Source organism: Stegostoma tigrinum, chromosome 8, assembly GCF_030684315.1.
Source record: "Stegostoma tigrinum isolate sSteTig4 chromosome 8, sSteTig4.hap1, whole genome shotgun sequence".
Classification (NCBI taxonomy): domain Eukaryota; kingdom Metazoa; phylum Chordata; class Chondrichthyes; order Orectolobiformes; family Stegostomatidae; genus Stegostoma; species Stegostoma tigrinum.
Genome location: NC_081361.1, coordinates 49,309,595 through 49,322,977, shown reverse-complemented (window position 1 = coordinate 49,322,977; position 13,383 = coordinate 49,309,595). Strand labels below are relative to the sequence as shown.

The following is a 13,383-nucleotide window of genomic DNA, read 5'->3' as shown; positions in this document are numbered from 1 at the left end:
ATGCTTGAGGAAGGTGTATAACAGAGTTCAGCAGAGATTGGCGTGAGACCCCTGATTTTCCTGACTACAGAATTGCAAATACTATGTCAGGGCTTCCCAAATGTCGGGTTGAGACCCCAGTGAGGTCAGAGGCTAAAAAACTTTTGGGTCATAAGCTCTGAGACCAAAATGGCTGCCATGGTCTTCTAACTAAGCTGCAGTGACTGTATTTTTATAAAAGAGGAAATTGTGTTTAAATTGCTGCAGATATTTTTTGAAGTGGTAATAGATAGAGTTGATGACGGTAATGTTGTTGATGTGGCATATATAATTTCTAAAAGGTGTTCAATAAAGTGAAGCACAAAAGATTCGTGGAAAAAGTTACAGCTTGCAAAATAATTAGGGGCAGTAGCAACATGATAACAAAACTGGCTGAGTGATGGGAAACAGAGTAGTGGATAATGGATATTTTTCAGGCAGGTAGCAAGTTTTGAGTTACCCAGGAGTTGCTGATGGAATCATTATATATAGGGGACAATTTCAAAAGATTGCAGATGACAAAATAATACATGCAGGTGAATACATTATAAACTGTGAGGGGAATAGTGTAAATTGCAAGATAACAGACAATTTGGAGGAGTGGGAAGACTCCACATTAAGTCAGATTAAGTTTACTGCAGAGAAACGTGAGGTAATTAACTTTGGGCACAAAGAACACAGAGACAATTTTAAACAAAGAACAAAAGTTTTGCAGGAGTGAAGAGCCTACAGTGTACCTATGTACAAGCGACTAAAGGTGATAGGACAAGTGGAGGAAGCAAATAATAAAGCATTCAATATTATAAGCATTATTAATAAGGCAGAGAGTATATGTGCAAGGAGATTATGCTGCGATAGACTTCATTCAGAGCATCTGGGTGTCAAACATTAGGACAGATGTGAAATGCACTAGGGAATGCACAGGACTGGTTTATAGCAACGGTTCCAAGAATGAGAAAATTCAGTCATGAAGATATGAAGAGCGGGGATGTTAGGGCTGTTTACTTTTGAGTCAAGAAAACGAAGAATAAATTTTACAGAATCTTTCAAAATCATGAGATATCTGGACAGAGTAAATAGGGAGAGACTGTTTCCAGATGTAGTATGAATATGAATGAGAAGGCACAGATTTGAAGGAATTTGCAAAAGTGGCAAATATTATGGGAGGAAAAACTTTTATCACACAGTGAGTGCTTATATCTGGAATACACCGATTGGAAGTGTATGGAGGTAGGTACAAAGAGGACATTAAATGACTGTTTAAACAAAAGTAATGCACTTGATTGCAGGAAAAAGACAAGGGAATAGCACAAAGTCATGATGCTCATTTAGAGAGCTTTTGCAGACAGAATGGATGAAGTGGCCGCCTTCTGCACTGTGACAATTCTGTGTTGGGAGTTTTTTTTCACTCTCTTTATATTTGTGCATTGTACAAAGCATCATTAACCACTTTGACATCTGGCTCAGACCTTTTAAAGCTATTGGGAGGGTTTATCTCAATTCACAGTAAAGTTGATTCATTGTTAATTTTAGAGTGAGGGCCACACATTAATAATTTACAAAATGGAAATGACAACTTACAGACAAAATCCAGTGGTTCTGCAAAGCACACATTTTATGCAAAACTATAAGTTGAAACAGGGCTGTTATCAGCTGTGCACATTAATAAAGAAATATCATAAGCACAAACACTGCATTGCAGTACAAATAGTCTTAACTTTAATTTCTGCTCAATATTTAAAACAAAAAAAAACAGAATACAGTATAGGGGACATGGCCTCCCCTTCACTTATAGCTCTTGGAAGACTTGGTGTTCTGGTCAGTTGTAGGGACCCTGTATTGATCAATGAACTAACTTAGGAGATGTTAGAGCTGTCACAGCTTCTGTACATTAAGTTATAGGTCTCAGGCCAAACTGTTCTATTCCCATGATTCTCTCTCAAGTTGAATCAAACTGTTCTCAATCTTGGCGTAGTGTCTAACACTTTGAGCTCTAAACCAGAAAACATAGCTAGGTTTTCATTGAAAAACCTGTCAATTAAGCGAGCGTTACAATATTTGAAAATTTGAGGATGCAATTTTTAACGAAAAGACATACTTTGAGTCCTGGATTGGCGATGAGACGTGTGTTGTCACTCAGGTAAGCAGTATAGTGTTCCACCATGCGTTTGGTCTCTGCTTGACTCAGGTGTTCAAATGGAGATGAGAAGCTGCCTGCAGACAGCATGACTGTGGGACTTTCTGAAGACAGGCAATCAGAGCACTATATTAAATATTAATACCACAGACATAAGATCTATGTTCATCATTCCTAAGAGACATCATCGCGATTTCAAGTTCATGAGGATGCAACCTTTCCAATACCGAATGAAACTCGATACTGGAGCCCTCATGATAAAGTGAAGTTAAAACATGATATGGCTTCCTTGAAGAAATAAATTACAACTGCGTGTGGGAAAGAAAGCAACATCCACCAGGGATGCTAATCAAAATATCTAACATTAACAGCAGACTCGGTGAATGTGAAACACTTCATAATCTATTCTGCTCCCTAATATTTTTCTCTTGCAGTAGGTGCTGCCTAGAGTTAAGGTAGAGTCCCGTGGGAGGTCCTTCCATATCTCATACTGTTTCTTATGTGAGCCTGGCAATTCCTGCCAGTACAATACTGGACTAGGGTTTTACTTCCATTAGCCTAACAAAAAGACATACATCTACTATACAGCAATTCTTGTAACTACTTGTTCAGTAAAGCGTCAACATTGAGCATGACAATGGTGAGATAGGGTGGTACCTTATGCTGCTTTGCAATGACCTGCCATGACATGACGGGGAGCACAATGGGACGGCAATAAGTAGAAGTTAAGGCTCTATACCTCTCTACGTGAATAGGAAACAGTTAGAGAAATGGATTTCAAGTTAACATTGAGCCCTTTCCAAGTATCACCAGTATTAATTTCAGAATAATATTGGCGTAAGTTTGGGTAAGCAACCAGCTGGCTTCTTGTTTAAGTGACTCATGGCTGAGTGGACTTCAGGGAGAAGCAACAAGAAATATCAGAAGTCACAAATCCTCAAAGCATATCTTGAAAGTTAAAGCACCTACCCAGTGTCGCCAATTGCTTAAAATGCAGGCAAGAGGCAGGCTGGCCCAGTAGATCCAATCTATGATAAAGAAGCTTACTGCTTGGTGCTGTGTTCAAATTTTTCAGATGTTTAACTGGTACCTCGGGCTGTACCATTACTATACACAGAATAAAGGATGTGTCCTGGACCTGCACAAACAGAAGTAACAAGTTTAATACTATTAATTTTTAATTATAACCTCAAAGGTACAACTGGAGTATGGTTTGCAGTAACTATCATACTGCAAAATGGAGGGAGATACTTCACTGAATCGTGAAGAATAATTTGTGCATTAAAATAAGCTACAGAATACATGATAAGAATTGGTTAAAGTAATGTTTTGAAACCACCCAATTAGCATAAAAATTAGAATAATTGGCAAGGGCATTCCAACCATGCATACGACAAAAAATTAGAAATGCAAGGATGGCTTAATTCCCATTGTGTTAAATTCTGAATGTTAGTCGCAGGCAATGTGGAGTTACCCTGGGGAGAAAGCGGTGTCAAAAATAAAAATCAGAGGAAAATTAGCCCCAGGACCATTCTTGCAGACCTGTGGCTGCATCTCAGCAGCATTGGCTGAAATCCAGAAGCAATTTAAGTGCCTGCATTTCCATTGCTTGAGTTTCAGGAATGCACTAACTGCAATCAAAAGTCAAGAGTCTTGACTGTAAATAAAAATAAATGCAAAATCCTTTGCAAGTATTATAGGTCTTATCTTGAAAATGACACTGAGCACCAAAAAAAATGGCCCCACCTACAGGGGCACTGCGTTTATATTAGAGAGGCATCTTTCAGTATTGCCTGGGGCTCACAATTCTCTGGGATTAAATGCACTTATATTATTTAGCATTTTCTACTACTTTACAACTAACAATTGTGCACAAGTCAATCTATTTCTCACTGAAGGATCTTCCCAAACAGTTGGAGAAGGTTTCTACAGGTCAGCGAGAAAAAAATCACCAGTCAATGGCTTGTACATGCAGGAGAGCCTTTGGACTGAAAGCTAACAACCAATTCACGGAGGCCGTATTTATATTTGCTCCAGGATCTTTTTAAGCACGCTGGCGCAGCTATTTCTTCAGGGGAGTTTTGATGCATTGGAGATTAATAGCACTTATTTACCTTACAATTCCCTCATTGATAAATCAAGGTCCTAGACATTGCACTGTACTAAGCTAAGTACACGAAAAATGACAGAAATGGCTAATTCTTAATTCCTCATTAAACTTGTCTGATATAAGGAATAAATTCTAGCTCCCAGGTTCAAAAATTCATAACTAATGTAATAACTTAAGAACAGCACAATAAATGTTACCAGCCCATTCATGAGTTAAATATTAGCATTCACAATTTATAAAAGCATTTAGTTAGAAGATATGCAATCGCCATATTCAAAGTGTAATACTAAGCTATTGAAGAGATGAATAAATTGTGTATTTTGATTAAACAAAGGTCCTCTGGTTTTAAAATGCAAGCCCACACGTCTTCCTAGATCAAGGAAAACACAAACTCAAAGCATAACGTACCAATTTCCAGGCATAGCTGACATTGTAGGCCTCTTTGCTGGTTTCCCGTAACCGGTTTATGTGCCAAGACAAGGAGGAGTTTACAGGCACGGTAATAACCTGGCTGCCCAAAGGGAGGCTGTATAAGAGATATGGAATATAGATAGCTTACATGTCTACAATCCACATTTCTATAACCTCAAATCTACTATTTTAGGATTCCTGGGAAAATTCATAATAAAGTGGTATTACAACTGTAATGAAGACATGTGTATGGATGATTGGAATAGGGTCTACGAATTAAATAAAATTTAATAGGGCTTTTTAAAATTGATGATACTTGCCCAAAATCAACATAATTACTTTAAAAGTAATAATTCCTTGAATAGAAATCCATTATCCTAATGGAATAAAAGGAACGCCCTAGGTGCCTCCCTTTATCATGGAGATCACATTATAATGTAGCCACATAACTGTCGATTATTGTAAAAATCTCTTATTCATTAATGTCCAAATACACCCCAAAGCAAGCATTCATATTGAGTCAGTAGTAGTCTATTGATTTATTTTTAAACCAGAATTGAATGATCTCTTTATACTAAATTCACAAAGAATCACTTTGGGGTGTAGATGGCTCCTCTCTTTGTCAGTGATCGCAAATTGCTCAACTTCCAGCCATCTCAGTAAAAATCAGGTGAGCAGTTCCTGGTCTGGATAGCTGACATTGAATACTATACTTAACCAAAGGAGCCATTCGAAGAGCTAACTACACTAACTAACAATTGACTTTACTCTTTCTACTTTTTTATACATTACCTAAGAATGTTCTGCCTGACGAGTTGAAATCTTGGAATATTTTCATAGTGTATGATATCAGTATGAAGTGGTGGCTCTGTTAGCAGGTATGGCCTTGTCAAGGACGGATGCATAAGAGTGTAGCCTGCAAGGAAAAAATAACAAAACTTTAATGCTGGTCTCACAGACTGTGAATATGATGTTTACAAAAAAGAGTATTTACTGCTATACCAGTATTTACAGTCAGAAGATGCTAATTATCTAGCAAACTGATAGCCAGTGAAATGAAGATAGTCATTTCAAAGATAAGAAAATGACCCTAGCTATTTACCACTTAAAAAAAACCTCATGCCCTGCTCAAGTCACAAAGAAGTCTATAATTTGCTGTGAAATTAAGTCTACTTTACGTCATGGCTGTTGAAACACAAACTGGTTTCCAAGCAGGCAGATAATGTTGACAGTGACTCTAATATAATTAAAGGGATATACATCTCTCACCTTTATTATCAATTAAGAACGTGTAGGAGGCTGAAGACTCACGATAATAAGTTACATCCTCCAGAATGTAAGCCAAGTTCACATCCACTCCCACAATTCCCAGTAGCATGTTTCCAAAATAGCAGGGCTTACTGACAGTCATGATCAATCCTGTTAATCAGAAAAATACATATGTTGTCATGCTGGGTGATTACAAAATGATTGTTTTTGAGGGGTGACGAGTGAAAAGTAGGGTCTTGGTGTGGTGGAGAGGAGGGTTTCTCCAGAAGGATAAATGAGATGCTCCAACAAGCTTGCAGTATTTTGCTCAAATGGCCCTCTCCAGTAAACCTACATTGAATGTCAGGAGTCAATTTATTCATGGGAGTACATCACAGCTTGGCTCAATTACACACCATCAAAATTGATGTTTAAATGCAGTATTGAGAGATGAAAAAATAATTTTCTTCTGTCTCTCGGGTTGGTCTCATGGCCCTATTTGAAAAAGAGCAGAGAGGTATTGATGGCCTGACCTACATTTATCCCTCAATTAACACCATCTTAACAAATTATCTGAAAAACTGAAAGAACCGTGGAAGCTGTAAATCAGGAACAAAAACAAAAGTTGCTGAAAGTTCAGCAGGTCTGGCAGCATCTGTGAAGAAAAAAAATCAAAGTTAACATTTTGGAAGTGGTGGCCCTTCCGAAGAACAGTTCTTTTCCTAAACAAATTATCTTAATTATCTTAGATAACACCAAAGTGTGGTGCTGGATGAACACAGCAGGCCAAGCAGCATCTCAGGAGCCCAAAAGCTGACGTTTCGGGCCTAGATCCTTCATCAGAGGGTCTAGGCCCAAAACGTCAGCTTTTGTGCTCCTGAGATGCTGCTTGGCCTGCTGTGTTCATCCAGCTCCACATTTTGTTATCTTGGATTCTCCAGCATCTGCAGTTCCCATTATCACATCTTAATTATCTTGTGGTCTTTTATTCCATTATTGTACTTGTTTTGTGCTAAGTGACTGGCCTGGTTTTCTCACTAACAACAAAAGCATGCTTCATGCTGGACATTTGAAAGACTTTTTTGTACAAATGCAACTTTTCTTTCTTTTCCCTATCTAACAGGACTAAGTGAATTGCGATCACAGTTGGAAACTATGAATAACTTTCTCACTTCATAAACAACCATGGCACTCTCCCCAGTTTGGATCAGCTAACTCAGGATAAGGATGAGATTCAACCCAGAAGCTTTTCTCCTGCATGGCTAAGTACAATAATGACTGAGTGGAATTTGGACCACGACAGGTCAGAGAATATTTAAACAGAAATCAGGTCCAGGCAGTACACATTAAGTTGCACGCACAATGTTATTGACATTGACAATGACAAAGGATCTTTCTGTTCTGAGCGAAGTTCCTGTCCATCCTGAGATTGCTGTAGCAGGCTACAAAAAATAAGGAAGGAAAACAGTGAGTAAACATCTTAACAAAAAGAAAAATCAAACTCACCATCACCCATTTCATCAGTGTATGGGAGACTAAACACAGCCTCATCTATCATTCGATTTGGAAGGTTTGTGTAAAAGCGTCCTACTGTGGTCTCCAGGTTACTCAACTGGTTCAATACCATCATTGTCCCTTTTATAACAGGAAGTGATGTGTGATCAGGAACTCCATATTTTGCTGAGTTCTGTTCTGCCAGATCTCGAAGAAAGGCTAGCTCCTTCAAACCAGTTACACCCTCTGAAACAAAAAGATTAATGAGGAAGCAATACACCAGTGAAATGGTAAGATAACAAATTGCGAAGCTGGATGAACACAGCAGGCCAAGCAGCATCTCAGGAGCACAGAAGCTGACGTTTCGGGCCTAGACCCTTCATCAGAGATCACCTCTCTGATGAAGGGTTTAGGCCGGAAACGTCAGCTTTTGTGCTCCTGAGATGTTGCTTGGCCTGCTGTGTTCATCCAGCTTCGCACTTTGTTATCTTGGATTCTCCAGCATCTGCAGTTCCCATTTTTTCCAGTGAAATGGTAAGTAAGGGTTTGCACTATTCGGTAGATACTTATTCGAATACAAAATAGAAGAAAACAATTACATGACTGAGCTTTCTCTCCTCCCATGATATTATTTCTCACTCTTGCAGATGCTAGTAACTGGGGCTCATCATGCCTCTCTGTCAATCCCTCCAGCCGAGGAAACACCAATCCTCCACAACTTAAGACCTCATAGCGCACAGTTGCAAAGGAGAATTCAACTGGGAGGTTATCACCTTGCAGTACATAAAATAAATATATTTTGTCCATCAAATTTATTAAATACAAAGATTTAAAAGTTCACTTGTTCTGTTAAATATGTTTAGTAAACTGCCACCCACTCTTCCCGGGCTTGATTCAGTTCTTTTAACCTTCTGACTTGTTACTGAAGCAGTAATGATAATGTACGCAGCAATGTCTGACAGCCTGAAGCAGTCTCCATACCAATGAGTTGGGTTTATCACAAGTAATAGTTTTCGGGGAGTTGTATTGAAGCCCCACAGTGAAACTGAACAGTCTGTTTTTCATTCTTTCATGCGAAGTGGCGAGGTCAGTTTTTTTTGCCCATTCCCAATTGCTCCTGAACCGAGTGGCTTGCGGGGCCTATTTTCAGAGGGCACTTAACAGCCAATCAGCAGCGCAGAGTCACAAGTCACAGACCAGAGGGGAAAGAAAGAGACAAGAAATCTATAAGAAGGCTGGCACGAAACAAAAACCTGACAGCATGTCCCCAGCACAGCTGAGCATTTTGGATGACTGCAACATTGAAGTGCATACTCTGAACAGAATAGATTAAGGCAAACATTATTGACTCATCAAAAGCTCAATCCTTGCAGTACTTGAGCACTCGGTCATCCAGCTGTATTTTGATTTTGGATTTTGTTTCATCTTCCTGGATGCCAACTTTACAATAATATTCATAGTTTCAATAGACTCTTTTGTAATCAAAAAAATTCCTTTTACTTTCAAACTAGTAGTATCTTTTTGTAATAAAACATTCACAATTTTTACCTACTGAAGCAATTATGCTTTGCATAGTTATTTCAACCAATTGTCCTTTTTCTGTGTATAAACAAAACTAAGTGTACATTCTGTAGCTTGTGCTCCAGTAATGATTATTAAGGGTGTTTTTCCAAAGAAAATTAAAAAGGATGGCAGATTTCTTTTACTAAAAGGCCATTAGTGAACCACAAGAGTTTTTAAAACAGTCAATTATAGTTTCATGGCAACATCATTCCAGATTTATCAAATTTGAATTGATGGATCTTGAGCCTGAATAGATCTTAACCTGAAGCACTGTTCCGATCCTTCGGATTAATAGTATAGTGGTAATACCAATACACCAACACCTCCTTCTGTGCAAATGTGGGAAAAATGTAAGAAGAACCTGGGTCACTCACACATCAGGGGCCACTCTTGACCTCCACCGTTGAGTCTGAAGTAATGCAAAGCACTACATTTGGCACTGACTTGGTTGCGGGAGTTGCCAGAAAGATGTTATATTTGTATCCATTCCAAAATCTTTAGCCCTTAACTCTCACAAGCTATCCAAAAGACAACTGAGCTTTCAGCTTGGACCACTTCGTGGCGAGCACAGCAAGTTCCATACACTGGTGGGTCTACACCATTGTACGTCTGGGTCCAAACCTCCAAGTTTGTTTGCAGCTTTAGCCTGAAGCTGAGAGATCTGGTTTCTGAGTGTCAGCTGAGGGCTTGCCGGGGAGAGGCTGTGTACTGACAAGGGCAGACTTACACATTTGGTTCTCATTTTCACAATGCTGCTAGACAACACTAAGCTGAAAATGAGAAGCCGACCAACACACAAAAGTAGAAAGCATGCCCGCTGTCTCCACTCACATACTAGGCACATAACTTTGATCAGACAGACACACCAATTCTGTTGAGGTCCTTTGTGAAGTTTAAAATATTATTCTGAAAGGGCCTTGTTCAAATTTTACGGAGCTGAATAATTCTTTTTTGGCTCCAGGATGGGCTGCTTGTTGCCAAGTTACACAGTTAATATGGAGCCAATCAATCATCTGCCAACAGATCAGCCCAACATCTCTGCAATATCTTTATGCTGACAGGCAGCCTGCCCTAACTATAGACATTTTGGAACAATCTCAGTCTACTCCATTGACCAGGCAGAATGTGTCTCTTTGACTTATCTCAGTGAATCAGAAATTCAACTCCAGTTATGTTGAGATAGATTGGGAGAAGAACAGCGAAGAAGGACAGCAAGGTAAAGTCACCTCAGTCAGTGGATAATGCCCAAGTATAAACATTATTAAATATTCCTAAACAGTTCATGTTCCAACAAACTGCTGGAAACACCAGTTTCTCACCATTCATGAGTGCATATGTCAAGATCATCACAGAGTTGTTGAGATGCCCATTTTCCTCACTGATAACACTTAGTGTTGCCTTCTTCTCTTCTTCAGAGGAGTCCTTTGAGGTGATACCAGATGACAGGTAGATTATCACCATGTCAGTGGCTGTGATTTAAAGAAAAAAACTTCAATTCAATTTACAATCACCTGCTTTTGACATCCCACCAATAACTGTTTTAGTTACTTTCAAGTAATGCTGCCATGTTACCGGACCAATGGCTAAGCACTAAGTCGAGTGTTCACCACTGAAATGCAACGAGCATAAAGCTGGACATGTTTGATTGCCAGTCTAGCTGACTCAGTAGAGGCTGTATAGGGCACTATAACTGGTGTAAAATCCATCATGGCATGGTCAGATGGGGCCCATGTTGTAGAGTGGTAGCATTCTGACCTAAGGGATAGAGGACCCAAGTTCAAATCCCACCTGCTCCAGAGATATGTCATGACATGCCTGAACACATCGGTTAACAATATCTATCACAGCTGCATGCAGACTTAACCTTCTTTGGCTCAGCACAACAATGCACCATAGTCCTAACTTCACAGAAGGCTACCATACCTGTAACATTCTCACTTTTCACACTACTAAACTCTGTAATCTTTCTCACAAGACTCAAACTATTGGCAAGTTATAATCAGCTTTGAATTTCAGACTCATTCACTTTAAAATGGTTTAAGAATAAAGGAAACCCATTTTATGTTCAACCTTTCCAGCAAGCCAATGGTTAGCCCATCAGTCACAGCATGATCGAAATCTGCCACTCCAACATGAAACCAAGAGCTAATCAATAGTGCCCTCTTTACTACGCATTCACGAAAAAGGAGAGGTGTAAGCTTGTCTCTTATTCACCCATAGACTTCAAAGACATTTTCTGGCAGACAGACATCACAATTTACAACATCCATGCTGAATTTGTGGAAAGAAATATGCTCTTCTATCCCTTCCTATGTGTGCACTATCTGCAGCCAAGCTACTCAGAATTAATGATGTTAGCTTCACAAGTAAAATAAAACCCAAGTACGGTGGCTCAGTGGTTAGCACTGCTGCCTCACAGCACCAGGGAGCTGGGTTCAATTCCACCCTCTGGCGACCGACTGTGTGGCTTTTGCACATTCCCCCAGTGTCTGCATGGGCCTTCTCCAGGTACTCCTGTTTCCTCCCATAGTCCAAAGGTGTGCAGACTAGGTGGATAGGCCATCCTAAATTGCCCATAGTTTCCAGGGACGTGTAGGTTAGGTGGCTTAGTCACAGGAAACGTAGGGTTACAGGAACTGGGTAGGGAGGAGAGTCTGGGCGAGATGCTCTTCAGACAGTCGGCATGGACTTGATGGGCCAAATGGCCTGTTTCCACACCGTGGGGATTCTCTGAAAAACCTTCTTTAAAAGGGGTCACTGATTCATCTTATCGCATCTGTTCCAACAAAGCCGTTAAAAGCAGTGGCAAGGAAATGATTAGACATGAATTCTCAGTACAGTTGTACCACTCGGAGTTCGACTGGCTCACGAGGCCACAGGTTACATTTTTCCCAACACTACCGTCACATTAAAGAGCAACTGGCTGTTGGGAAGGATTTCATGGCTTAAGTTACACCAATTTAATTGACTCATCTTAAGCCAAAGAAATTGGATTCTGACAGTGGTCCATATAAAAACAAGAAAGGAAAATAAGAATGTGAAATTAACACATTTAAAGCTGGATTCACCATCATATAGGGTGAGCTCCCAGACTGTAAGATCCTTGGCTGTATTTGGTAAACAAGAAACAAGGGATCTCCTTTAAACTGATAATTAACTAAATTCACAGATTTTCAATAGACCGAAGCTGGAAGTTACCTCAGTAGTATCTTTGTGGGTGACCCCTACTGAAAATATTAATGTACAGAGGGCAGCACGGTAGCTCAGTGGTTCGCACTGCTGCCTCAATTGCAGGGACCCGGGTTTGATTCCTGCCTCAGGCGACTGTCTGTGTGGAGTTTGCACATTTCCCCCAGTGTCTGTGTGGATTTCCTCCAGGTGCTCCTGTTTCCTTCCACAGTCCAAAGAAGTGCAGGTTAGGTGGACTGACCATGCTAAATTTCCCATAGTGGCCAGGGATGTGCAGTCTAAATGGATTGCTCATGGAAATTGCAGTGTTACTGAGATGGGGTGGGTCTGGGTGGGATGCTCTTCGGAGGGTCAGGGTCGACTTCATTGGCCTGCTTCCACGCCATGGAGATTCAGTACTATGACAGAATCCCTGTTCGAATTTCTGAGAGGTACTGTTATGTCAGCTATCCACAAGAAAAATCATGCTCTAACTGAATGATGTGCTAATTGATAAAAACGCGATGATATTCTGGATCCTTCAAAGTCTGAAAACTGATTGTTTTAACAAACCTAATTAATGTGCAAACAGATCTCGTTCAGTCAAAGAATGAGCCTACTTTATCTGATAGATCAGTACTACACTAGGACTGCACACTTTAGAGAGCACAGAATGTGCATTTAAAGAAAAAGTTTTCTTCACAGACTGAAGACATAAAACCACACATTGAACACGAACTACTGGCTGAAAAAAAAAATTCAACGGGATACAGGCACTATCTAGAATGATACAAAGCATACAAGCCTTATCATGCAGGCTTGGTTGCATGTCTGTGCTGTGCAATTGAGCTCAGCCGGGGGAGCATTTGGAGCATTACAATGAACTCAGTGTCTTTCGGATGATGGGTGGAAGTTTACAGGCAGTGTTTCTAATTTTGCCTTCTGTTGAATAATCCGTGTGTCAAACAGCTTGCCAACAATCAAGCTCATATGTGCATAGTATTAACCACCCCCAGATCTGTTCGATAGCTGTGTCACCTAGATAACAAAAAGATAAAAATGATGGAAGGGGAGCAGTTTAAACATTAACAATAATTCACAAAGACTAGTTTCAGTATCACTGTTTCCCACTGCGACTTCATTTCAAAGCTTTTAAATGAAAGAATGGGCATGGGGGGGGCAACTATTCCATTTTGAAGCTTCTCCCTACAACGAACAAAAATTTCCTCTCTCT

At 39.9% G+C, this 13,383-nt stretch overlaps 1 protein-coding gene across 4 annotated transcripts in view; it reads right to left on the bottom strand.

The window, feature by feature from the left end:
* Window positions 1-13,383, bottom strand: part of cachd1 (cache domain containing 1) — a 160,095-nt gene that overhangs the window by 36,463 nt on the left and 110,249 nt on the right. For all 4 annotated transcript variants that reach the window (XM_048539532.2, XM_048539534.1, XM_048539535.1 and 1 more), the window contains 7 exons: window positions 10,301-10,450; window positions 7,431-7,664; window positions 5,946-6,095; window positions 5,469-5,592; window positions 4,674-4,791; window positions 3,125-3,293; window positions 2,117-2,259 (listed from right to left, as the gene is read on the bottom strand). In XM_048539532.2, the coding sequence (XP_048395489.1) occupies window positions 2,117-2,259; window positions 3,125-3,293; window positions 4,674-4,791; window positions 5,469-5,592; window positions 5,946-6,095; window positions 7,431-7,664; window positions 10,301-10,450 (1,088 nt within the window). The remainder of the gene's footprint in view (window positions 1-2,116; window positions 2,260-3,124; window positions 3,294-4,673; window positions 4,792-5,468; window positions 5,593-5,945; window positions 6,096-7,430; window positions 7,665-10,300; window positions 10,451-13,383) is intronic.